Source organism: Ammospiza nelsoni, chromosome 3 (assembly GCF_027579445.1).
Source record: "Ammospiza nelsoni isolate bAmmNel1 chromosome 3, bAmmNel1.pri, whole genome shotgun sequence".
Lineage (NCBI taxonomy): Eukaryota > Metazoa > Chordata > Aves > Passeriformes > Passerellidae > Ammospiza > Ammospiza nelsoni.
Window position 1 is genome coordinate 114920576 of NC_080635.1, and position 23469 is coordinate 114944044.

Genomic DNA, 23469 nt, shown 5'->3' on the forward strand with positions numbered 1-23469 from the left:
TTTTTAAACTAGTGGCTTTCCCAGATTTTTAACTTGTGTCTTTACCAGGTATTTATCTTGTTGCTTTCCCAGGTTTTTAAACTAGTGGCTTTCCCAGGTTTTTAACTTGTGGCTTTTCCAGGTTTTTAACACCTGACAGCATCCCAGATATGTGTTGTGAGGAGCCAGCTGTCAGTGGGGACCAAAACAAACCCAAGACAACCCTCAGCACCCTGATTGTACTTCAACAAAAGCATTTCAGTTACTCCTGCTGCCTTTTGCACATCCACCAGACATTAAAAATGTGATGGTTGCACCTCTCGCTGTGCTGAGGGCACAGAGAGCAGGCACACCAAGGGCTCATTTTTCCTCCCACGAGCTGCCCCATTACTGGGGGGATCTCTGGAGCAGGAAAGCTTTGAAGAACTGAACCCCAGAGATCTCGGTCTTACAGTCTTGAGATTGGAAAAGTTCCCTCCTTAGATGATCTCCTGATGTTCCACCCAGCAGAGCATCACCGAGGTTGCACTGGGATGGTGACCAAGTGTGGGTTTAGAATAAAACCTGGTGGTTTCTGGGTGAAATGCTCAGATGCAGAGGCCACCATCTAATTAGAAAATCAATCCTGCTGTTGGCCACCTTGGAAGAGAAGAAGACAGTCCCTGGGGAACCCTTGGATCCACCAGTGCCCACAGCAAGGCTCCTCTCGTGATAACCACGGTGGGGCTGATGCTCTTGCAGGAGAAAATCCTCTGCCATCACCTTCCTGGAATGCTCCTACGGAAAGGCAATCTGCACAATTAGTGCTCTTTCATATTAACCACACAAAATCAGGCAGGGATGAGCCAGTGGAGAGCACAGGAAGCAGAAGAAAATGTCCATTTTTTCACTTAATAAAATAATTGAGTGTCCCAGGCAGGAGATGTCTGGGTGGGCTTGGTGACATTGTCCAGCTGCTCCACAGCAGGGACACCACCCCAGGTAGCTCCAGCCTGGCCTTGGGTCCTTCCAGGGATGGGCACATCCCAGATCCAAGGGAGATGTGGCCTTCAGGAGGCCCCACAGCCCTGTGGGGTGATCCCTGTGCCAGGTAGAAAAAAAAAATAAAATAATTTTTAAAAATATTTTTTTATCGATAATATAAAGAAATGAAATTTAAAATTTTCTTTAGGCTCTTTTAAAATCTTAAATCTACTTTGCCTTTCTCCTAATCCTATCTCACAACAAAAAAATAAATGCATTAAAATAATTTTTTATCAATTATAAAAAGAAATAAAGTTTAAAATTTCCTTTATACCTTTTAAAATCTTAAACCTACTTTACCTTTCTCCTAATCCTATCTCACAACAAAAAAAAAGAAATACATTAATAATTAACCAACAGTAAAAACCACCATACTCATTAAAAAAACTCAAAAAATCTAAAATTAACAAACCGAAACCACTACACAAAATTAGTGGTTTTGTTTGTTTCTTTTTTGTTAATTAAAAAAAAAATTAAGTTTTTTATCTTTAACATGTGTGTTTCACAAAAACATATTTAGTTTTTTAGTAGTTTAATAGATCATTAGTGATACAAAAAGTTTTGTATTACTTTTTAAAATTTCTTTTTATTCTAAACAATAACACGGCTGTGTGCCTATGCTCTCCTGGCTCACCTGGCCCAGCTGTGGCCACTGGTGATGGGGCCACTGGTGGTCACTGGTCCAGCAGTGTGACCAGGTCAGTGCTGCTGCTGTCCAGGGTGACCAGGTCACTGTCACTGTCACAGGGTGACCAGGGCACTGTCACAGGGTGACCAGGTCACTGCTGCTGTCCAGGGTGACCAGGTCGCTGTCACTGTCACAGGGTGACCAGGGCACTGTCACAGGGTGACCAGGTCACTGCTGCTGTCCCCCAGGGTGACCAGGGCACTGCTGCTGTCCAGGGTGACCAGGTCACTGTCACTGTCACAGGGTGACCAGGTCACTGTCACAGGGTGACCAGGTCATTGCTGGTGTCCAGGGTGACCAGGTCACTGTCACTGTCACAGGGTGACCAGGGCACTGCTGCTTCTGTCCAGGGTGACCAGGTCGCTGTCACTGTCACAGGATGACCAGGTCACTGCTGCTGTCCCCCAGGGTGACCAGGTCACTGTCACTGCCACAGGGTGACCAGGTCACTGTCACTGTCACAGGGTGACCAGGTCACTGCTGCTGTCCCCCAGGGTGACCAGGGCACTGCTGCTGTCCAGGGTGACCAGGTCACTGTCACTGTCACAGGGTGACCAGGTCACTGTCACAGGGTGACCAGGTCATTGCTGGTGTCCAGGGTGACCAGGTCACTGTCACTGTCACAGGGTGACCAGGGCACTGCTGCTTCTGTCCAGGGTGACCAGGTCGCTGTCACTGTCACAGGATGACCAGGTCACTGCTGCTGTCCCCCAGGGTGACCAGGTCACTGTCACTGCCACAGGGTGACCAGGTCACTGTCACAGGGTGACCAGGTCACTGCTGCTGTCCCCCAGGGTGACCAGGGCACTGCTGCTGTCCAGGGTGACCAGGTCACTGTCACTGTCACAGGGTGACCAGGTCACTGTCACAGGGTGACCAGGGCACTGCTGCTGTCCCCCAGGGTGACCAGGGAGTGTCCAGGCAGCTCAGGGTCACCAGGGCCAGCACAGAGCCCTGTGAGGAAGAGGATTCCTTCCTCCAGAAAGGGGGAGAATTCCAACCTTTGATCCCACTTGGAGCTCACAGCCCTGAGGGTGGGAGGAGCAGCCAGGGGCTGTCACTGCCACTGCCACTGTCACTGTCCCTGTCACTGTCACAGGGTGATCAGGGCATGGGGCACACGGGGCTGTTCCAGGGTGAATCCATCTCCCCTGAAATAGGAATCTCTTTGAGTTAGGTCTCATAAGCTTTTGGAGATTTATTTCACACCCAAGATAGCTCAGCTACCTTAGAAGGCATGAAATCAGCAGGATGGTTTTTGTGGCACTGTTAGAAACAAAAAAGTTTTAATAAAAGGCAAAATAACAAAACGCTTTACAGAGAAAAACTAATCTAAGTGCAAAAAAACCCTCATGGCCCTGGTAAAACACCTCATAAAAGCTGTTTGTTTCTTTGTTCTCTTCTTTTTCTAGTAAATTGCTCAGACAGGACTTTTCAGCTCCTGTCCAATTAACTATCCTTAAGTTTAAAATGAAGTCCCCCAAACCCTATAAAACACCTTTTTCACCTAATCAAAAATAAAAACTCCTAAACTTATTTCCTTTTTAAAAAGACAAAATAGTTTTGTCACTCCGTCAGCAAAAAACAGATTCCTGTACTCCCCTGCTTTGGGAGCCAGCTCGGGTGGGGACAGGGGACTCTGGGCAGTGGCAGTGCAGCCCCTGCCGATGCTGTGTGTGCCACTGTCACTGCCACTGCCACTGTCACTGCCACTGCACTGTCACTGTCCCTGGGTGATCAGGGCATGGGGCACAAGGGACTGGTCCTGCATCTCCCCTGCTTTGGGAGCCAGCCCAAGGTGGGGACAGGGGACACTGGGCAGTGGCAGTGCAGCCCCTGCCGATGCTGTGTGTGCCACTGTCACTGTGTCACTGTCACTGTGTCACTGTCACTGTCACTGTGTCACTGTCACTGTGTCACTGTCAGTGTCACTGTCACTGTGTCACTGTCACTGTCCCTGTGTCACTGTCACTGTGTCACTGTCACTGTCACTGTGTCACTGTCACTGTCACTGTCACTGTCACTGTGTCACTGTCACTGTCACTGTCACTGTGTCACTGTCAGTGTCACTGTCCCAGGGTGATCAGGGCATAGGGCACACGGGGGTGTTCCAGTTCCATCTCCCCTGCTTTGGGGCCAGTCCAGGTGGGGACAGTGAGGCTAAATTGGGTTCAGGGGACCCTGGGCAGTGGCAGTGCAGCCCCTGCCGATGCTGTGTGTGCCACTGTCACTGTGTCACTGTCACTGTGTCACTGTCACTGTCACTGTGTCACTGTCACTGTCACTGTGTCACTGTCACTGTCACTGTCACAGGGTGATCAGTGCATGGGGCACACAGGGCTGTTGCAGACCCATCTCCCCTGCTTTGGGAGCCCCCCCAGGTGGGGACAGGGGACCCTGGGGGCAGTGGCAGTGGCAGTGCAGCCCCTGCTGACCCTCTGTGTGTCCCTGCCAGGTACGAGGAGGAACCTGCGCAATGACCTGCTGGTGGCAGCTGACTCCATCACCAACACCATGTCCTCGCTGGTGAAGGAGCTGCACTCAGGTAAGGGCTGAGCCACAGCTTGGAGATTTGTCCTTAGATTTATCTTCTGTCAAAACTGTTTTTCTATTAACTGTTATTTCTGTTCCGTTGTTTTCTGTAATGTGAGGTTGCATGTCCACGTTCTCAGTGAAAAATCACTTTTACACCCAACACCACTCCCTGGGCAGTGCTGGGTGATGATCTAAAGACACAGTCACAAGGCAGAGCAGGTTTTTGGGGTGAGTGTCCCCAGATTCCTGCAGTACCTGGGCAGCAGGTGAGACCCTGCTGTGCCTCCCCATCAGATGATGCAACCACGTCTCAATAACTGTACAGGAGGCCACTTTCATCCCTTGTGGTTAAACAATGACATGGAAAACAGCTAATTAGTCCCTCTGAGCCTGTTCCCCGTGCCAGGGGAGCTGAACACCCCTCTGGGGCTGGGGCAGCTCCTGCCTCTCCCAGGGAAGTGTCTCCTGACCAGCAGGGCTGGGACCATGCAGTGCTGCAGCACTAAATCCTGCTTCCAGGAGGGATTTCTGCATGGAAAGAAAGGGCTGTCAGGCTCTGAGAGGGCTCTCCAGGGCTGTCAGGCTCTGAGAGGGCTCTCCAGGGTGCAGTCCCATCCCTGGATGTGCCCAGGGACGGACTGAACTCAGTGCTCTGGGCTGGGGACAAACGGGAGCAGTCACAGCTTGGACTCTGTGGAGGCCCTTGGGCAAGGTGGAGGTGCTGTGGTTCTGTTCTGGGCTGGTTTTGGTGCTGAGGAAGAACAGAAATGTCCTGTGTCTGTCCCTGCCCTTTGGCAAGGTGAAGGTGCTGTGGTTCTGGTTCTGTTCTGGGCTGGTTTTGGTGCTGAATAAGAAGGGAAGTGCCCTGTGTCTGTTCCTGCTCTTTTCCAAGTTGAAGGGTGTTGTGGTTCTGTTCTGGGCTGGTTTTACAGCTGAGGAGGAGGAAGAGAGGTGCCCTGTGTCTGTTCCTGCCTTTGGCAAGGTGAAGGATGCTGTGGTTCTGTTCTGGGCTGGTTTTGGTGCTGAGGAGGAGGAAGAGAGGTGCCCTGTGTCTGTTCCTGCCTTTGGCAAGGCGAAGGATGCTGTGGATCTGTTCTGGGCTGGTTTTGGTGCTGAGGAGGAAGAACAGAAATGTCCTGTGTCTGTCCCTGCTCCCTGCTGGAGCCAGCACCAAATTCCCCACACATTTTGGGTGACCCACGAGGCTCTGCCGTGGTGGTGGTGGAGCCTGCAGGGATGAACAGGGGGGTCTCACTGCCCAGCAGTAAATCCCCCTCCAGCCCCATGTCCTGGCAGCAGAGGCAGCTCCAGTTAATAAAGCTGTCCATGGATGACACAGCACCAGCAGGGCCGTGCCAAGGCCACCAGCTCCCCCATAAATCACCTCAGCTCTGCCCCCAAGGCTCAAACACGGAGAGCAAACCTCTGCCCAGGCTCTGCACTCATCCCTTTTTGCTTTCCAGAGCACAGGGAGTGTTGTAGAGTCACAGAATTGTGGAACAGCCTGAGTCAGAGCCACAGGGATCCAGCTGCCGACCCTGCCCAGGACACCCCAACAATCCCAGCCTGTGCCTGAGGGCATTGCCCACAGCTTTCCCTGATCTCCATCCCAAACCCCTGCCACAGCTGCAGCCACCCCCAGGGTCCATCCCTGGCCACCAGCCATGCCAGGGCCCTCCAAAGCTGTGTGGCTCACCAGGGAGTGGGAATGGAATGAGAATGGAGCTGCTGACAGGCTCGTGCTGGAGGAGATGCAGAGAGCAGGGAAGGCTCCCCTGGAAGTGTCTGCGATGGTGTCATTTGTGCAAATGAGGAAGAGCATGAGTTATCCTCAGCTGATGGAGCCAGCAGGATTTCACACGTCGTGTCCCGAGGGGAGCTGTGGGAACAGACAGCTCCTGCAGCGTGGGGAGGGCTGGGATCTTCCCTTCCCTTCCCTTCCCTTCCCTTCCCTTCCCTTCCCTTCCCTTCCCTTCCCTTCCCTTCCCTTCCCTTCCCTTTTCCCTGTCCCTGTCCCTGTCCCTGTCCCTGTCCCTGTCCCTGTCCCTGTCCCAGGAGGGGACACTCACAGCAGCACCACCCCATCCTCCCATGGCGCCCAGGGTGCCCTGATGGCCCCAGCCACCTTCTCCTGCCATGGTGCTGGGGAGGGATGGCTGGAGAGCAGGAAAGGTTCATCCCCAGAGGGTGCTGGCACTGCCCAGGCTGCCCAGAGATGGGCACTGAGGCTGCCAGAGCTCCAGGAGCCTTTGGGCAGCACTGCCAGGGATGCCCAGGGTGGGGTTGTTGGTGTTGGTCTGGGCAGGGACAGGGTGTGGACTCATGGACCTGGGGCTCTCTTCCAGCTCAGGATATTCCATGATTCTGTGATGGAGCTGTGGAGTCACACAATCACAGAATCACAAAATCACCGAGGGTGAAAAAGATCTCCAGGCCCCTGAGCCCAACTGTTCCCCCAGCACTGCCAAGGCCACCACTGCCCCATGTCCCCCGGTGGGACAGCCACAGGAGAGTGCCACAGCCACTCCAAAGTGCCACAGCCACACCACAGTGCCACAGCCACACCACAGTGCCACAGCCACTCCAAAGTGCCACAGCCACTCCAGAGTGCCACAGCCACACCACAGTGCCACAGCCACAGGAGAGTGCCACAGCCACACCACAGTGCCACAGCCACTCCAAAGTGCCACAGCCACACCACAGTGCCACAGCCACACCACAGTGCCACAGCCACTCCAAAGTGCCACAGCCACACCACAGTGCCACAGCCACACCACAGTGCCACAGCCACAGGAGAGTGCCACAGCCACACCACAGTGCCACAGCCACTCCAAAGTGCCACAGCCACACCACAGTGCCACAGCCACACCACAGTGCCACAGCCACTCCAAAGTGCCACAGCCACACCACAGTGCCACAGCCACACCACAGTGCCACAGCCACACCACAGTGCCACAGCCACTCCAAAATGCCACAGCCACACCACAGTGCCACAGCCACACCACAGTGCCACAGCCACTCCAAAGTGCCACAGCCACTCCAAAGTGCCACAGCCACACCAGAGTGCCACAGCCACACCACAGTGCCACAGACACAGGAGAGTGCCACAGCCACACCACAGTGCCACAGCCACATCCAAAGTGTCACAGCCACACCACAGTGCCACAGCCACTCCAAAGTGCCACAGCCACACCACAGTGCCACAGCCACACCAGAGTGCCACAGCCACAGGAGAGTGCCACAGCCACACCAGAGTGCCACAGCCACACCACAGTGACACAGCCACTCCAAAGTGCCACAGCCACACCACAGTGCCACAGCCACACCACAGTGCCACAGCCACTCCAAAGTGCCACAGCCACTCCAGAGTGCCACAGCCACACCACAGTGCCACAGCCACTCCAAAATGCCACAGCCACACCACAGTGCCACATCCAAAGTGCCACAGCCACACCACAGTGCCACAGCCACACCACAGTGCCACAGCCACACCGCAGTGCCACAGCCACTCCAGAGTGCCACAGCCACTCCAAAGTGCCACAGCCACTCCAGAGTGCCACAGCCACTCCAAAGTGCCACAGCCACTCCAGAGTGCCACAGCCACACCAGAGTGCCACAGCCACACCACAGTGCCACAGCCACTCCAGAGTGCCACAGCCACACCACAGTGCCACAGCCACACCAGAGTGCCACAGCCACTCCAGTGCCACAGCCACACCACAGTGCCACAGCCACACCAGAGTGCCACAGCCACACCACAGTGCCACAGCCACACCACAGTGCCACAGCCACACCAGAGTGCTACAACCACACCAGAGTGCCACAGCCACACCACAGTGCCTCTCACGCTCCCAGTGCTGCTGGGCAAACACTGATCCATTTTTACTCCATTTTTACTCCATTTTTACTCCATTTTTACTGCATTTTTACTCCATTGTTGCTCTATGCGAGCTCCAAAGGAGCAGGTTCAGGGCTGCTGCTCTGCAGGGAACCAAGGCAATTCCTTTGCTGGCTGTTCCTGAGCCCACACTGAGCTCCAGGTCCCAGTTTTGGTCATTCCAGAGCTGCCTGATCTCCTCAGCTCTCCCTTCAAGGACCCACTGGAGCTGTGTGACCCCCATGTGTCACCATGCTGCTCTCAAAGCCACCAAGGATGTGTCTGTGAGGTCCCCTCTGGTCACAGCCACCCCAAACACCTCTGGGTCTGCAGCTGTTTGTTTCTCCAGCTGCTTTAGCCAATCTAAAATGAATGTTTGGGTGACTTCAGCTATTGCTTCAGGTTTAGATAGCAAATATTTGTCCAACACGACCCCCAAGAAACCATTTCCCACCCGTTTGGTTGGTGGTTTTGGCCAAAACCAGTGGGTGTTCGGCCAATTCCAAGAGATATTCAAATATCAGGCACATTTATGGGATCATCCCCAAATAATCTGTATGTTCCTGTGGGTGTATGGGAACAGTGGGTTCCTCACCTTCCCAAGGCATCTTCAGAGCCTCAAGGATTGGAGAGACTTGGCTCTATGTACATGACCTATTGTGTAAAATTTAATTTATTTATTTTTTTTACATTTAATTATTTAAATAATTTTAATTTTATTTATTTATTTATTTTATTATAATTAATATAATATAATATAACATAACATTATATTATTATTACATTACAAGATAATATTATATTATCTTTTTATATAATTATATATAATTTATTATATATAATTATATATAAATATTATATATAATATTTATATGTATTATATAATTTATTATATATAATATTTATGAAATATATAATATATAAATATTGTATATTTAATTTATTTTATTAATTTTAATTAATGCAGGGGAAAATAAATGTTTGTTTGAAGATGTTACTCCCTATCACAGTAAATTCAAAAATCAGACCTCATGGTGCAACCATGCTTCTTTAGTTCAGCCTGCATTTGATATTCCCCTCCAGTTACCACATAGAATATAACAAAACAATATTTATTATATTTTTTAAATAATAAAAATAAATAAATAAAATAAATAAAATAAAAACCCTGAAGGGGTTTAAAGGCCCTGTGGATGTGGCACTTGGGGACATGGGGCACTGGTGGCCTTGGGAACTGGGAGGAAAGTGGACTCGATGGTCTGAGGGATTTTCCACCCCCAACAATTCCACAATTGCCTCTCTCCTCTCACCCCCCTGTCTCATGCCTGCTTTTCCTCTCTGTGTTTTTTCCTGAAGCAGAGGAAGAAGACGAGGAAGAAACAGAGAAGCTGCAGAATGGAAAGGATAGAGGTGAGGGGACAAACCTGTCTGAGAGCTCTGCAGCGATTTCTGACCACTCCTCTGGGGCTTCACTGCCTCCCTTTGCACCCCTCGGGGGGCCCTGGGTGCAGGTGGATGTCCCTGGGTGCAGGTGGATGTCCCCGGGTGCAGGTGGATGGCTCTGGGTGCAGGTGGATGTCCCAGGTGCAGGTGGGTGTCCCAGGTGCAGGTGGGTAGCTCTGGGTGCAGGTGGATGTCCCAGGTGCAGGTGGATGTCCCGGGTGCAGGTGGATGTCCCCAGGTGCAGGTGGAGGAACAGGTGGGTGGCTCTGGGTGCAGGTGGATGTCCCCAGGTCTAGGTGGGTGGCTCTGGGTGCAGGTGGATGTCCCCAGGTGCAGGTGGATGTCCCCGGGTGCAGGTGGATGTCCCTGGGTGCAGGCGGGTGTCCCAGGTGCAGGTGGATGTCCCTGGGTGCAGGTGGGTGTCCCAGGTGCAGGTGGATGTCCCTGGGTGCAGGCGGGTGTCCCAGGTGCAGGTGGGTAGCTCTGGGTGCAGGTGGATGTCCCTGGGTGCAGGTGGATGTCCCAGGTGCAGGTGGATGTCCCGGGTGCAGGTGGATGTCCCCAGGTGCAGGTGGATGGCTCTGGGTGCAGGTGGATGTCCCAGGTGCAGGTGGGTGTCCCAGGTGCAGGTGGATGTCCCGGGTGCAGGTGGATGTCCCCAGGTGCAGGTGGAGGAACAGGTGGGTGGCTCTGGGTGCAGGTGGATGTCCCCAGGTCTAGGTGGGTGGCTCTGGGTGCAGGTGGATGTCCCCAGGTGCAGGTGGATGTCCCCGGGTGCAGGTGGATGTCCCAGGTGCAGGTGGATGGCCCTGGGTGCAGGTGGATGGCCCTGGGTGCAGGTGGATGTCCCCAGGTGCAGGTGGATTGCTCTGGGTGCAGGTGGATGTCTCCAGGTGCAGGTGGATGTCCCAGGTGCAGGTGGATGTCCCCAGGTGCAGCTGGATGGCTCTGGATCAGATGGCTGTGGGTGCAGGTGGCTCTGGATGCAGGTGGCTCTGCTGGAGCAGCCCCCGGCAGGTGTTGTGGCTCTGCCCTGGCATGTGTCACCTCCCAGCCCTGGTCCCTGTCCCCAGCAGCTGCCACAGGCCAGTGTTACAGTCCTGTCCTGTGCTCAGCTTTTCTCACAGCAAGGGTCACACATGGAAATGTGAGAGAGGAGGAGGAGCTGCTCCAGGGGCTGTGAGAAACCCATCCCAGGGTGACCTTGGCAGGACAAGTGTCCCTGTGCCAATGGGGATCCATCCCACGGTGACCTTGGCAGGACAAGTGTCCCTGTGCCAATGGGGATCCATCCCATGGTGACCTTGGCAGGACAAGTGTCCCTGTGCCAATGGGGATCCATCCCATGGTGACCATGGCAGGACAAGTGTCCCTGTGTCAATGAGGATCCATCCCAGGGTGACCTTGGCAGAAGTGTCCCTGTGCCAGTGGGGATCCATCCCAGGGTGACCATGGCAGGACAAGTGTCCCTGTGCCAGTGGGGATCCATCCCACAGTGACCTTGGCAGGACAAGTGTCCCTGTGTCAATGAGGATCCATCCCAGGGTGACCTTGGCAGGACAAGTGTCCCTGTGCCAGTGGGGATCCATCCCAGGGTGACCTTGGCAGGACAAGTGTCCCTGTGCCAGTGGGGATCCATCCCATGGTGACCATGGCAGGACAAGTGTCCCTGTGCCAGTGGGGATCCATCCCACGGTGACCTTGGCAGAAGCGTCCCTGTGCCAGTGGGGATCCCAGAGGCAGTGCCACCAGTGTCTCAGGAGGTCCCTCCCTGTCACCCCCGTGTCCCTGGTGTCCCAGGCTCTCCCCCTGTGCTGAGGAACCGTGTCCATCCCAGGAGTTACCCCAGCGCTGGGAGGGATCCTCGTGGCCTCGGGGTTTTCAGGGCAGCCCGAGGGAGGCAGTGCCAGCGTCTGCTCCTCTCCTCACGCTCCAGGAGCCACCAGGAGGCTCCTCCCAGGGCCAGGACCTCCCTCAGGGCTCTCCTGGCTCCTGCTCTGCACGTTCCAAACCCAAACAGAGGAACAGCCTTGGCCGGGTGTGAATCAGCGCCGGCGTTTGTCTCACTCGAGCCAAGCCCCACTCCAGCATCAACAGAGCAGGGTTTGGAGGCTGCTTTTGTTACACACACGTTTCCTGCTGGCTCAGCTGCTGCGGCATTGCTCCCGGCACAGCTCACTGCCCCGGGCTTCCCCATCCCTGCCTCCTGCAGGGCACCCAGGTGTTTGGAGCTGCTCCGTTCCTCTGCCCACCCGTGGCTGAGCGCGGCGGGGAGCTGGATTTGGGCTCAAACGGGAGTTTTTCAGAGCAGACCCGGCTCTCAGGACCCTCTCTGCCCCAGAACATTCCTCATCACTGGAATATTTGAGATGCTTAGCAGATGATCCGCGCGGCTCTTTCCAAATATGCATTGTGTCTGGCATGGGAAACGGGGCAGGGGGAGGCTGAGGCGCGGCAGATGGTGGATGGAGCAGAGATGGAGCACAAACTCTCCCCAGTTACTCCAGCCCAGACGTGTCCAAGAGCAGAGCCGGGTCCAAGAGCCTCGGTGTGGAATGTAAATACTGTCCCTGCCAGGGGAAAAAGCACTTTATTGCAGTCCCAGAGCCGGTGAGGTCAGCCTCTGGCAGGGAGAGCCAGGAATGATCAGTGTGGAGCTGCAGGGGCTGGGGGACAGCAGGGAGGGGTGGCACCAGAGCCAGGGAGCTGTGGCCAGGGGGCTGCAGGGGTGGGGAGCCCGCAGTGAGCCCTCGTTCAGCAGCGTTCTCCTTTTGGGATGAACAATAGGAAAAAGCAGCTCAGGGGGTCCTCAGCCCCTGAACCCCACCAAAACCATGGCAGGGGCTGGTCCTCACTGCCACGGACTCAGAGAATCACCCCAGAACGGTTTGGATGGGAAAGGGACCTCAAAGCCCACCCAGTGCCACCCCTGCCATGTCAGGGACACCTCCCACTGTCCCAGGTGCTCCCAGCCCTGCCCAGCCTGGCCCTGGGCACTGCCAGGGATCCAGGGGCACTTCTCTGGGCACTCAGGGCCTGCCCACTCTCCCAGGGAACAATTCCTGCCCAATATCCATTCCAAATCGACCTTGTTTTGATTTAATGCCACACCTAGGGACAGCATCATCCTTGGGCTTCCTCACAAGTTTCTCCATGTGGTTATTTCCTATTCCCCTGCTGTGTTTTTGTTTTATTCCCAATTAATGAACCCCAGCCCTCCCTTCCCTGCTGGAGAGGCTGACCTTCAGTGGAGCAGGGCTGGATTTGGGGGATGAATCCTCTACGAGGAGGATTTGTTGCACACACGTTTCCCGCTTTGATTTGTGTCACAAATCCCACTCGGTGCATCCCCTGTGGTTTGGGATCACAGAGCAGTGTCCCCAGAGGTGTCCCCGAGGTCTCCGGGCTCTGGGGGCGCAGCTGGGAGCTGGCAGAGCCTCCTCCATGTCCCATCCTGGGGATGGCTCAGATGTGCCACCACGGCAGCCCAGCCTCGGTGCTGCTCCCTGTGCATCCCCCCTGGCTCCGTGCAGGCACAGCTTCCCTGCCAGCTGTTAGCCCAGGTGGGAGCAGCTCTGCCAGGGGCTGGCCAGCTCCTGCTGCTTCTCCCCCTTAGTGCCAGGATGCGACCCCGTGACAGTGCCACCTCAGACTCACCACGTCCTTGTCCCTTCCTTGCTGCCCATTTGGGTTTTATAACCCTGGCACCACTGCAAGGGGGACCAAACCCCTGGGTTCCGCTCAGACTGCTGGGAACAGCAGAGCTTTCTGATCCATTGCATTTCCTGAACAAAAATACCCGGTTTGAAATTCCAGCCCTGGCACAGGGTGCCCACCCTGCCTCCCTGGCAGTGCCCAGGGCCGGGCCGGACACTGGCACACCCTGGCACAGTCCCAGGTGTCCCTGCCATGGCTGGGCTGGCACTGGGGGGGCTCCGAGGTCATTCCAGGATTCCATGGAATGCCCCTGCCCATCCTGGCCAAAGCTGAGCTCCTGCATCCCCCTGCCCCCAGAGGACAGTCCCTGGCATGTTTGGGGTGGCACCGAGCTGGCAGAGGGGGCTGTGCCCCTGGGACATCCCCAGGCTGGAGAAACGCCCTGTGAGACCCTCGTGCAGCTCAGCAGGGACAGGGCCAAGCCCTGGGGAGGTGCCCAGGTGCCAAGACAGGCTGGCAGGGGCAGCCTGGCACGGGGACACCGAGGTGACCCCGCGGCAGTGACGTGTCCCTGTCAGGCTCTGTGGTTCCCGTGGCATTCCTGGCAAGGAGGGCACAGCCCTGCCCCTGTGCCTGGCACCAGAGAGGCCACCCTGGGCCCAGCTGAGCTGCCCAGGACAGCAGGGACAGGGAGGGACCATGGCACCGGGGAGGTGGCACCTGGAGGGGCTGAGGGCACCGGGATCAAAGCCCAGGGTGGGAATGACAGGGAAACTGAGGCAGGATCTTTCTTCTCTGTGGTGCTGGGTGTGTGGTGTTCACAGGGGTCCCAGGGTGAGGGAACAGAATCTGGCTCCATGTTCCAGAAGGCTGATTTATTATTTGATGATATATATTATATTAAAACTATACTAAAAGAATAGAAGAAAGGATTTCATCAGAAGGCTGGCTAAGAATAGAAAAGGAATGATCACAAAGGTTTGTGGCTGGGGCTCTCTGTCCGAGCCAGCTGGCTGTGATTGGCCATTAATTACAAACAGCCACATGAGCCCAATCACAGACGCTCCTGTTGCATTCCACAGCAGCAGATAATCAATGTTTACATTTTGTTCCTGAGGCCTCTCAGCTTCTCAGGAGGGAAAACCCTAAGGGAAGGATTTTTCATAATTCATGTGTGTGACACCTGGGGAGAAGGGGCAGGGATAAAGGGAATTCTGTCCCAGCACAGCAGTAGGAGCTGGGGGCACATCCTCATTTCGTGGGACAGGAAATGCTCCCCGTGCTAACCTGTCCTTCCCTCTTTGCAGGTTAGGAGGGAGCACAGGCTGGACAGCAGCTCAGGTAAGGATGGACACCTGTCCCAGCCCCTGGGCTCCTGTCTCCTCCTGGGCTCCTGTCACCTCCTGCTCTTGTCCTGTTTCTGCCCCAGGAAGGTCCCACCTGCCCTTCCCTCCACTCAAAAGGATGTTTTCCTCAGAACTGTGGAATGGGTTGGGTTGGAAGGGATCCTAAATCCCATCCAGTGGCATGCCTGCCATGGCAGAAACACCTTCCACTGTGCCAGAATGGTCCAGCCTGGCCTTGGGCACTGCCAGGGATCCAGGGTGGGCACCCTGTGCCAGGGCCTGCCCACCCTGCCAGGGAACAATTCCCAATTCCCAATCTCCCATCCAGCCCTGCCCTCTGGCAGTGGGAGCCATTCCCTGGCTCCTGTCCCTCCATCCTTGTCCCCAGTCCCTCTGCAGCTCTCCTGGAGCCCCTTCAGCCTCTGCAAAGGGCTCTGAGCTTTCTCCAGGGTGGGCAGACACCATCACCCCCATCTCTGCCAGCCTTATCTCCCATTTATTGTCCCTTCTGTAAGGAGAGGAAACAGGAGCCCGTGGTGATGGACGCTGTCCAGACAGACCAAAAATACCCTGTCTGCCCCCAGAAAAGCAGGGCCGCGAGTTAATAACCAGGCACAACAGATGGACAGACAGACAGGTGCAGGGAGGGCAGGAGGGGCAGGGCTGGAGCCTGCGGTGTCTCCAGGGAGATCCTTATCTGCCCCACCTGAAAAGCTGCGAGGAGCAGGCTCGGGTTTCCTCAGCCTCTGGAGGTTTGCCATGACGCCCATCACCACTCCCGGTGGGCAGGAGGCAGAAAATCCTGCCTGGATGCACCAGAGGGGACAGCAGGACATGGGGACAGCAGGACATGGGGACAGCAGGGACATGGGGACAGCAGGGACATGGGGACAGCAGGGGGATGCATCAGAGGGGACAGCAGGACATGGGGACAGCAGGACATGGGGACAGCAGGGACATGCACCAGAGGGGACAGCAGGGACATGGGGACAGCAGGACATGGGGACAGCAGGGGGATGCATCAGAGGGGACAGCAGGACATGGGGACAGCAGGACATGGGGACAGCAGGGCATGGGGACAGCAGGGGGATGCATCAGAGGGGACAGCAGGGCATGGGGACAGCAGGACATGGGGACAGCAGGGACATGGGGACAGCAGGGGGATGCACCAGAGGGGACAGCAGGACATGGGGACAGCAGGACATGGGGACAGCAGGGACATGGGGACAGCAGGGGGATGCACCAGAGGGGACAGCAGGACATGGGGACAGCAGGGACATGGGGACAGCAGGGCATGGGGACAGCAGGGGGATGCACCAGAGGGGACAGCAGGGCATGGGGACAGCAGGGACCCTCCTCTGGGACCCCCTCCCTCTCCCTGGGGATGGCAGGCACCAGGCAGGACAAAGCTTCCACCTCTCCCTGATCCCCAGGGGCCAGGAGAACCAGTTGTGGATCCAGAGCAGGATTCTGTGGGATAATCCCAGCAGCAGCTCGCACCAAGCATCCTCTGCCAAGTGAAAAAAGGGGATTTGCCCTTTTCCCCACCTCCCAGCAGTGCAAGGAGAGAGCCCCAGAGGGGCTCAGGAGCCTTTCTGGCAGTTTTTGCATTAGGAATTCAAGTCCTGCCTGATCTGGGAAACAATCTGGTAACTCAAGAAGGAGTGAAATTGCAGTGCTGGAGGGGGAGGCAGCACGGGCAGCCACAGAGTGAGGCTTTCCTCACCCCTGAAAGGCTTTGGAGAAAGGGACATGAGTGACCCTGCCACCCCCAGGGCTGGAGGGGACAGGAGGAGCCCCAGTTTCCCCCTCCCCAGAGCCCAGTGGGGCCTCCAGCACATGAGAGAGTGAATGAGATACCATGAGAAACGAGGGAGAGGAACCAGCCAGGCTCCTGGATCCTACAGAAAAATGGGAAAGGACAAAAGGAGAGCAAAAATAACCCTTTACACCGTGGTGGCTCTTCCTGCAGGGAGAATTTCCCCATGGAAAGGGTGCTCAGGCCTTGGCAGGGGCTGCCCAGGGAGGTTTGGAGGTGGCACTCAGGGCACAAGGTGAGGATTGCACTTGGTGACCCCAGAGGTTTTCCCTGTCCCCAAGTGCCACAGGGCTTTGAAACCCTCCAGGGATGGGCACCCCAAACCTCCCTGAGCAGTTCCAAGGCCTGAGCCCCCTTTCCATGCAGAAATTCCTCCTGGTGCCCACCCTGAGCCCATTTCCCCTTGTCCAGAGCAGCTGCTGCAGGGCAGAGAGCTGGGGGCTCCACCTGCTGAAAATGACCCCAAACCATCACAGAGGGCCTGAGGAAGGTCATTGACAGAGATCTGAACTGCAAACAGCTCCAGGCAGAGATTGCTGGAACCTCACAGAATCCCAGGGTCATTCAGGCTGGAAAATCCCTCCCAGCCCATCCAGTGCCAGCTGTGCCCAGTGCCCACCCTGTGCCCAGCCCAGGGCACTCAGTGCCACATCCAGGTGCCACCTGCAGGGATGGGCACTGCCAACCTCCCTGGGCAGCCCCTGCCAAGGCCTGAGCACCCTTTCCATGCAGAAATTCCTCCTCGTGTCCACCCTGAGCCTGCCCTGGCCCAGCCTGAGGCCATTTCCCCTTGTCCTGTCCCTGTCCCCTGGCTGTCCCTCCTGTCAGGGACTTGTGCAGAGCCACAGGGTCCCCCCTGAGCCTCCTTTTCTCCAGGCTGAGCCCCTTCCCAGCTCCCTCAGCCTCTCCTGGGGCTCCATTCCCTTCCCAGCTCCGTTCCCATCCCTGCTCCCAGCACTGCTGGCTCTGGGGCCAGGTGAAATCTCTGGGGGATTTCTGTGGGATTCCTGTGGGGTCTCTGCAGTGTCTCTGCAGGATTTCTGGGTGATTTCTGCAGGATCCCTGCAGGATCTCTGGGGGATTTCTGGGTGATTTCTGCAGGATCCCTGCAGGATCTCTGGGGGATTTCTGGGTGATTTCTGCAGGATCCCCGCAGTCCCTGACGGGTTTCCCGGTGCCGCAGGCTCGGAGGATGCTCCTGCGACCGAGGGACGTCTCCCCCCTCAGAAGAGGCCGTTCCAGCCCATCCATCACCATCGTGCAACTGTGACCGATCTCCACCACCTGGAGCCAGCACCGGGAGCTGTCCCGAGGCCTCTCCTGCCCCTCAGGCCATTGCATGCACCCTCGGTGTGTTCCCGCCCGGCTCAGCCGCTCAGGCAGGCTTAAAAAACAAAAATAACACCTGAAAGGACACTGCTGGTGGCTCTGTGTGCTGCTCCCTCCCAGGGTCCCCCCAACAGAGCCACTGTCACCCCCACGGGGTCACTGCCCCTGGCTCTGTCCCTCCCCGTGCATGGAACAGAGGGCAGCAGCCCCCAGGGTCACCCCTGCACAAAACCTGGGGGGTTCAGCCCTAAAAACCCACCTGGAGCTCCTGCAGGCAGGGTTCAGCCTTTCCAAACCCACCTGGAGCTCCTGCAGGCAGGGTTCAGCCTTAAAAACCCACCTGGAGCTCCTGCAGGCAGGGTTCAGCCTTAAAAACCCACCTGGAGCTCCTGCAGGGGGGGTTCAGGATTCAGCCTTTCCAAACCCACCTGGAGCTCCTGCAATGGGGATTCAGCTTTACAAACCCACCTGGAGCTCCTGCAATGGGGATTCAGCCTTTCCAAACCCACCTGGAGCTCCTGCCCACACCTGGGGGGTTCAGCCCTTACCTGGAGCCAGGTGTGAGGCCACAGCCTCCCGGGTGGGTGGTGGGATGCAGGGGTGGGGCTGTGGTGGGTCACCAACCTCTGGTGGACCCAGCCCAAGCAGGGATGGAGGGAGGAGCAGGGCCAGGCTGAGAGGAGCAGCAGCACCAGGAGCTGGGCTGTTTGGGTGGAATTTGGGGAAATGAGGGAGCCGGGGTGGCAGAGACCCCCAGCACCCCCAGGTGTGCCCCCTCCCCACAGCAGGGACAGGGACAGGGACAATAAACACCCTGTTGGCCAGGGACAGCAACAGAGACAAACACCCTGGTGGCCAGGGACAGGGACAACAAACACTCTGGTGGACGGGGACAGGGACAGGGACAATAAACATCCTGGTGGACAGGGACAGGGACAATGAACACCCTGGTGGCCACAGCCTGGCTTGGTGTAAATGTTGGGAAGGAGCTGCCAGGGCAGCCAGGAGAACCTGGAGGGAAGAGCAGCTCCAGATGGGAAAGGGGACAGGGATAGGAATGGGACAGGGATGGGGACAGGAATGGGGATAAGGACAGGGGTGGGGACAGGGATGGGGATGGGGATGGGAACAGGGACAAGGACAGGGATGAGGACGGGTGTGAGACAGGAATGGAGATGGGTACAGGGACAGGAATGGGGATAAGGACAGGGATGGAGACAGGGATGGGGATGGGGACAGGGATGGCAATGGGGATAAGAACAGGGATGGGGACGAGGATAAGGATGAGGATGGTAATGGAGACAAGGACAGGGATGGGGACAAGGACAGGGATGTGAACAGGGATGTGGACAGAGGCAGGGACAGGGACCAGGATGGGAATGGGGACAAGGACAGGGATGGGGATGGGGATGGGTTTAAGAATGCGGATGGGGACAGGGACAGGGATGAGAGCAAGGATAGGGATGAGGAGAGAGATGGGGATACGGATTGGGAGAAGGATGGAAATGGGGATAAGAACAGGGATGGGAATGGGGGAAAGGACAGGGATGGGGAGAGGGATGGGAGATGGAGATGGGAATGGGGACAAGAAGAGGGATGGGGATGGGGACAAGGAGAAGGATGGGAGCAAGAACAGGGATGGGGACGGGGATGGGGACAAGGACAGGGATGGGAATGAGGACAGGGATGGGGACAAGGACAGGGATGGGAAGGGGAATGGGGATGGGGATAAGGACAGGGATGGGGACAGGGAAAAGGAGAAGGATGGGAGCAAGAACAGGGACGGGGACAGGGATGGGGATAAGGACAGAGATGGGAAGAGGGATGGGAGATGGAGATGGCAATGGGGACAAGGACAGGGATGGGAATGGGGACAAGAACAGGGATGGGGACGAGGACAAGGACAGTGGTGGGGACAAGGAGAAGGATGGGAGCAAGAACAGGGATGGGGACGGGGATGGGGACGGGGATGGGGAGAGGGATGGGGATAAGGACAGAGATGGGAAGAGGGATGGGAGATGGAGATGGGAATTGGGATAAGGACAGGGATGGGGAGAGGGATGGGAATAAGGACAGGGATGGGAATGGAAATAAGGACAGAGATGAGGAGAGATGGTGAGATGGAGATAGGAATGGGGATGGAGATGGGGACGAGGATGGAGAGAAGGGGACCAGGACAGAGGCAGGGACCACTTCACGAGGGTTTTCAGCTGAATTTGGTGCATTTGGGCGTGCAGCACCTTTGGCTGTTGTGACATGCCACCCAAGGGTGTCACTTAGGGAGGTAATTAACCCCTTGTTGATTGCCCCCTGGGCTGAACACAGGCTGGGGCAGGGACATGGAGCTCACACCAGCTGCACCCTCCTGATCAGGATTGCCATTTGCAATTCCCTGGGGCAAAACCAACCCAAGGGAAATGCACCTGGAAAAAAACAACCCAAGGAAATGCACCTGAATAAAACCAACCAACCCAAGGAAAATGCACCTGAATAAACCAACCCAAGGAAAATGCACCTGGAAAAGCAACCCAAGGAAATGCACCCGAAAAAAAGCAACCCAAGGAAATGCACCTGAATAAAACCAACCCAAGGAAAATGCACCTGAAAAAACCAAACCAAGGAAAATGCACCTGAAAAAACGAACCCAAGGAAAATGCACCTGAAAAAACCAAACCAAGGAAAATGCACCTGAAAAAACGAACCCAAGGAAAATGCACCTGAAAAAAAACGAACCCAAGGAAAATGCACCTAAAAGTGCTTACCCATGGGCAGCCCTGGGGCAGAGCCCGGTCCCTGTCCCTGTGCTGGCACCCCCGGGTAATGCCAAGGTAGGGACATCTCCATTGCCATGGGGCAGGGAATAGGGATGGGTTAGTGCCAGGACAGGGACATGCCAGTTGCCATGGGGACAGGTTAATTCCAGGACAGAGACATCTCAAATGCCATGGGGATGGGTCAATGCCAGGACAGGGACATCCCAATTGTCACGAGAACAGGTTAATGCCAGGACAGGGACATGACAACTGCCATGGGGCACAGAATGGGGACAGGTTAATGCCAGGTCAGGGACATCCCCATTGCCATGGGGTAGGGAATGGGCACAGATTAATGCCAGGTCAGGGACATGCCCATTTATATGGGGACAGGTTAATGCCAGGACAGGGACATGCCAATTGCCACGGGGACAGGAGCCATGTCCCACAGTGCCTGCTCTGTGGGTGCCACACACAAGGACAGGGCTGGCTATGGCCACTCCTGGCTCCCCAAGCCCTGGCAGTGCCCACACAGCCAGGGTGTCCCTGGGGAGGTAATTAACCCCTTTTTAATTGCCCCCTGGGCTGAACAGTGCTCCGGTGCCATTCCCTGTTCCTGCAGGCACAGGGAGTGGGGGACTGTCCCTGGAGCAGGACTGTCCCCAGGAGTGGGATTGTCCCCAGGATCAGGACTGTCCCTGGGACCAAGCAAGACTGTCCCTGGAGCAGAATTATCCCCAGGAGCAGGATTGTCCCCAGGACTTGGATTGTCCCCAGGAGCGAGCAGGACTGTCCCCGGGATCAGGACTGTCCCCAGAAGCAGGACTGTCCCTGGGAGCCCCAGGATCAGAATTGTCCCTGGGGTAAGGACTGTCCCCAGAGCAGGACTGTCCCCAGAGCAGGACTGTCCCCAGTAGCAGGACTGTCCCCAGGATCAGGAAGGACCGTCCCCAGGATCAGCACTGTCCCCATGAGTGATCATCACTGTCCCCAGGATCAGCACTGTCCCCGGGAGCCATCAGGAGTGTCCCCAGGATCAGCATTGTCCCCAGGATCAGCACTGTCCCCAGGAGGGATCAGCACTGTCCCCACGAGCGGCTGGCGAGCCGCAGCCGATGCCGCAGTCCCGGGGAAGGATTCCAGCAGCAGCCTGCGAGCACGGAGCCGTGTTCTGCCATCCGCCAAGTGTTTACCAGCTCCATCTCCTCCCCGGGTTCCTGTCCCCTCCATCTCCATCTCCTCCCCGGGTTCCTGTCCCCTCCATCTCCATCTCCTCCCCGGGGTGCTGTCCCCTCCATCTCCATCTCCTCCCCCGGTTCCTGTCCCCCGGCCATGCGGCAGAGCTCGGGTTCGATGGCAAAGGGCAGCGAGGCTTCCCTGGGGCCGGAGCAGCTGCGGGAGCGGAGATCCCGCATTGGTCATGGCCGCGGTCACCGCACAGAGCGCGCACTGTTCGGCACGGCACAGCTGCCAGATGTGCTGCCCCGCCCTTCCCTTCCCTTCCCTTCCCTTCCCTTCCCTTCCCTTCCCTTCCCTTCCCTTCCCTTCCCTTCCCCCGCACGGCCGCACATTTGGCCGGGGAGAGCGGGACTGGGGCATCAGGGCGGTGACAGAACCCCCGATGCCCGCTGGCACCAAGGCGGGGACGCCCACAGCAAACCCCGGGCCTGGGGACATCGAGGTGGCGACGGCGCTGTCGCGTACCCGGCTCTGGCACCGCGCCGGGGCCGCCCGCTCGTCCCCCGGGCCGTAACCCTCTCACTCCTCATTAGAGCCGTAATTAATCCCGATTGTTCCCGGCTGCAGGGGGAGGGGCAGCTCCTGCTCGGCCCCACGGAGACCCCAAGAGCCCCATGGACACCCCAGGAACCCCATGGACATCCCAGGAACCCCATGGACACCCCAAGAGCCCCATGGACACCCCAGGAACCCCATGGACACCCCAAGAGCCCCATGGACACCCCAGGAACCCCATGGACATCCCAGGAACCCCATGGACACCCCAAGAGCCCCATGGACACCCCAGGAACCCCATGGACACCCCAGGAACCCCATGGACATCCCAGGAACCCCATGGACACCCCAAGAGCCCCATAGACGCCCCAGGAACCCCATGGACATCCCAGGAACCCCATGGACGCCCCAGGAGCCCCATAGACACCCCAGGAGCCCCATGGACACCCCAGGAACCCCATGGACACCCCAGGAGCCCCATGGACGCCTCAGGTCTGGTGCACTCCAAGGAGGCCGCGGGAGCCCCACAGAGACCCTGAGGACCCCAAGTGCCCCATGGAGGGTCCCCAGAAGCTCAAGCACCCCAAGGAGAGAGCACGGGCGCCCCAAACACCCCGTGGACACCCCAGGGTCTCTGTGCACCCTCAGGGACCCCCTGTACACCCGGTGTCCCCCAACACGGGGCCGGGGGCTCGGCTCAGCGCCAGGTCCCGGGGCTGCTCCCCCGGCCCCCCATCCCATCCCATCCCATCCCATCCCATCCCATCCCATCCCATCCCATCCCACCCCATCCCATCCCATCCCATCCCATCCCCGGCTCGATCCCTTCATCGCTGCCCCCCCTGCCCTTCATCCCAGCCCCCTCCTCCTCCTCCTCCTCCTCCTGCCCATGGGTGGCACAGGTGACGCGGGTGCGGCCCCAGGCTGTGCCCACCCCGTGCCCACCCTGCCCGCCCCGCGGCTCCGTGTGGCACTCGCCGTGTCCCCAGGGACGGGGCACCGCCCGCGCCGTGCCACCGGTGCCACCGGCGCTCCCACAGCCAGGGGTGGCACGGGCCCCGGTGGCACCGGGGGACACTGAGCCCCTTGCGGGATCGCGGTGCCCGCGGTGCCCGCGGTGCCCGGGCTGCGGCCATCGCCGCTGAGAGGAACCGGCCGCGGTTGCATAACCGGGAAACGAGGTCAGGCGGGAGGGACAGCGGGGACAGCGGGGACAGCGGGGACAGCGGGCACGGCCGCAGCTGCTCTGCTCTCCTCCCCGGGCGGAGGCAGCGGCAGCGGCACGG

General features: G+C 57.3%; 1 protein-coding gene across 1 annotated transcript in view; it reads left to right on the forward strand.

Moving 5' to 3' along the window:
• The window catches only part of DTNB (dystrobrevin beta), a 147691-nt gene extending 129927 nt beyond the window's left edge, over positions 1-17764 (forward strand). Inside the window, exons 19-22 of the mRNA XM_059467613.1 lie at positions 4146-4235; positions 9459-9633; positions 14510-14543; positions 17551-17764. Coding sequence (XP_059323596.1) covers positions 4146-4235; positions 9459-9633; positions 14510-14543; positions 17551-17637 — 386 coding nt within the window. The 3' untranslated portion in view covers positions 17638-17764. The remainder of the gene's footprint in view (positions 1-4145; positions 4236-9458; positions 9634-14509; positions 14544-17550) is intronic.
• The last annotated feature ends 5705 nt before the right edge of the window (positions 17765-23469 follow it).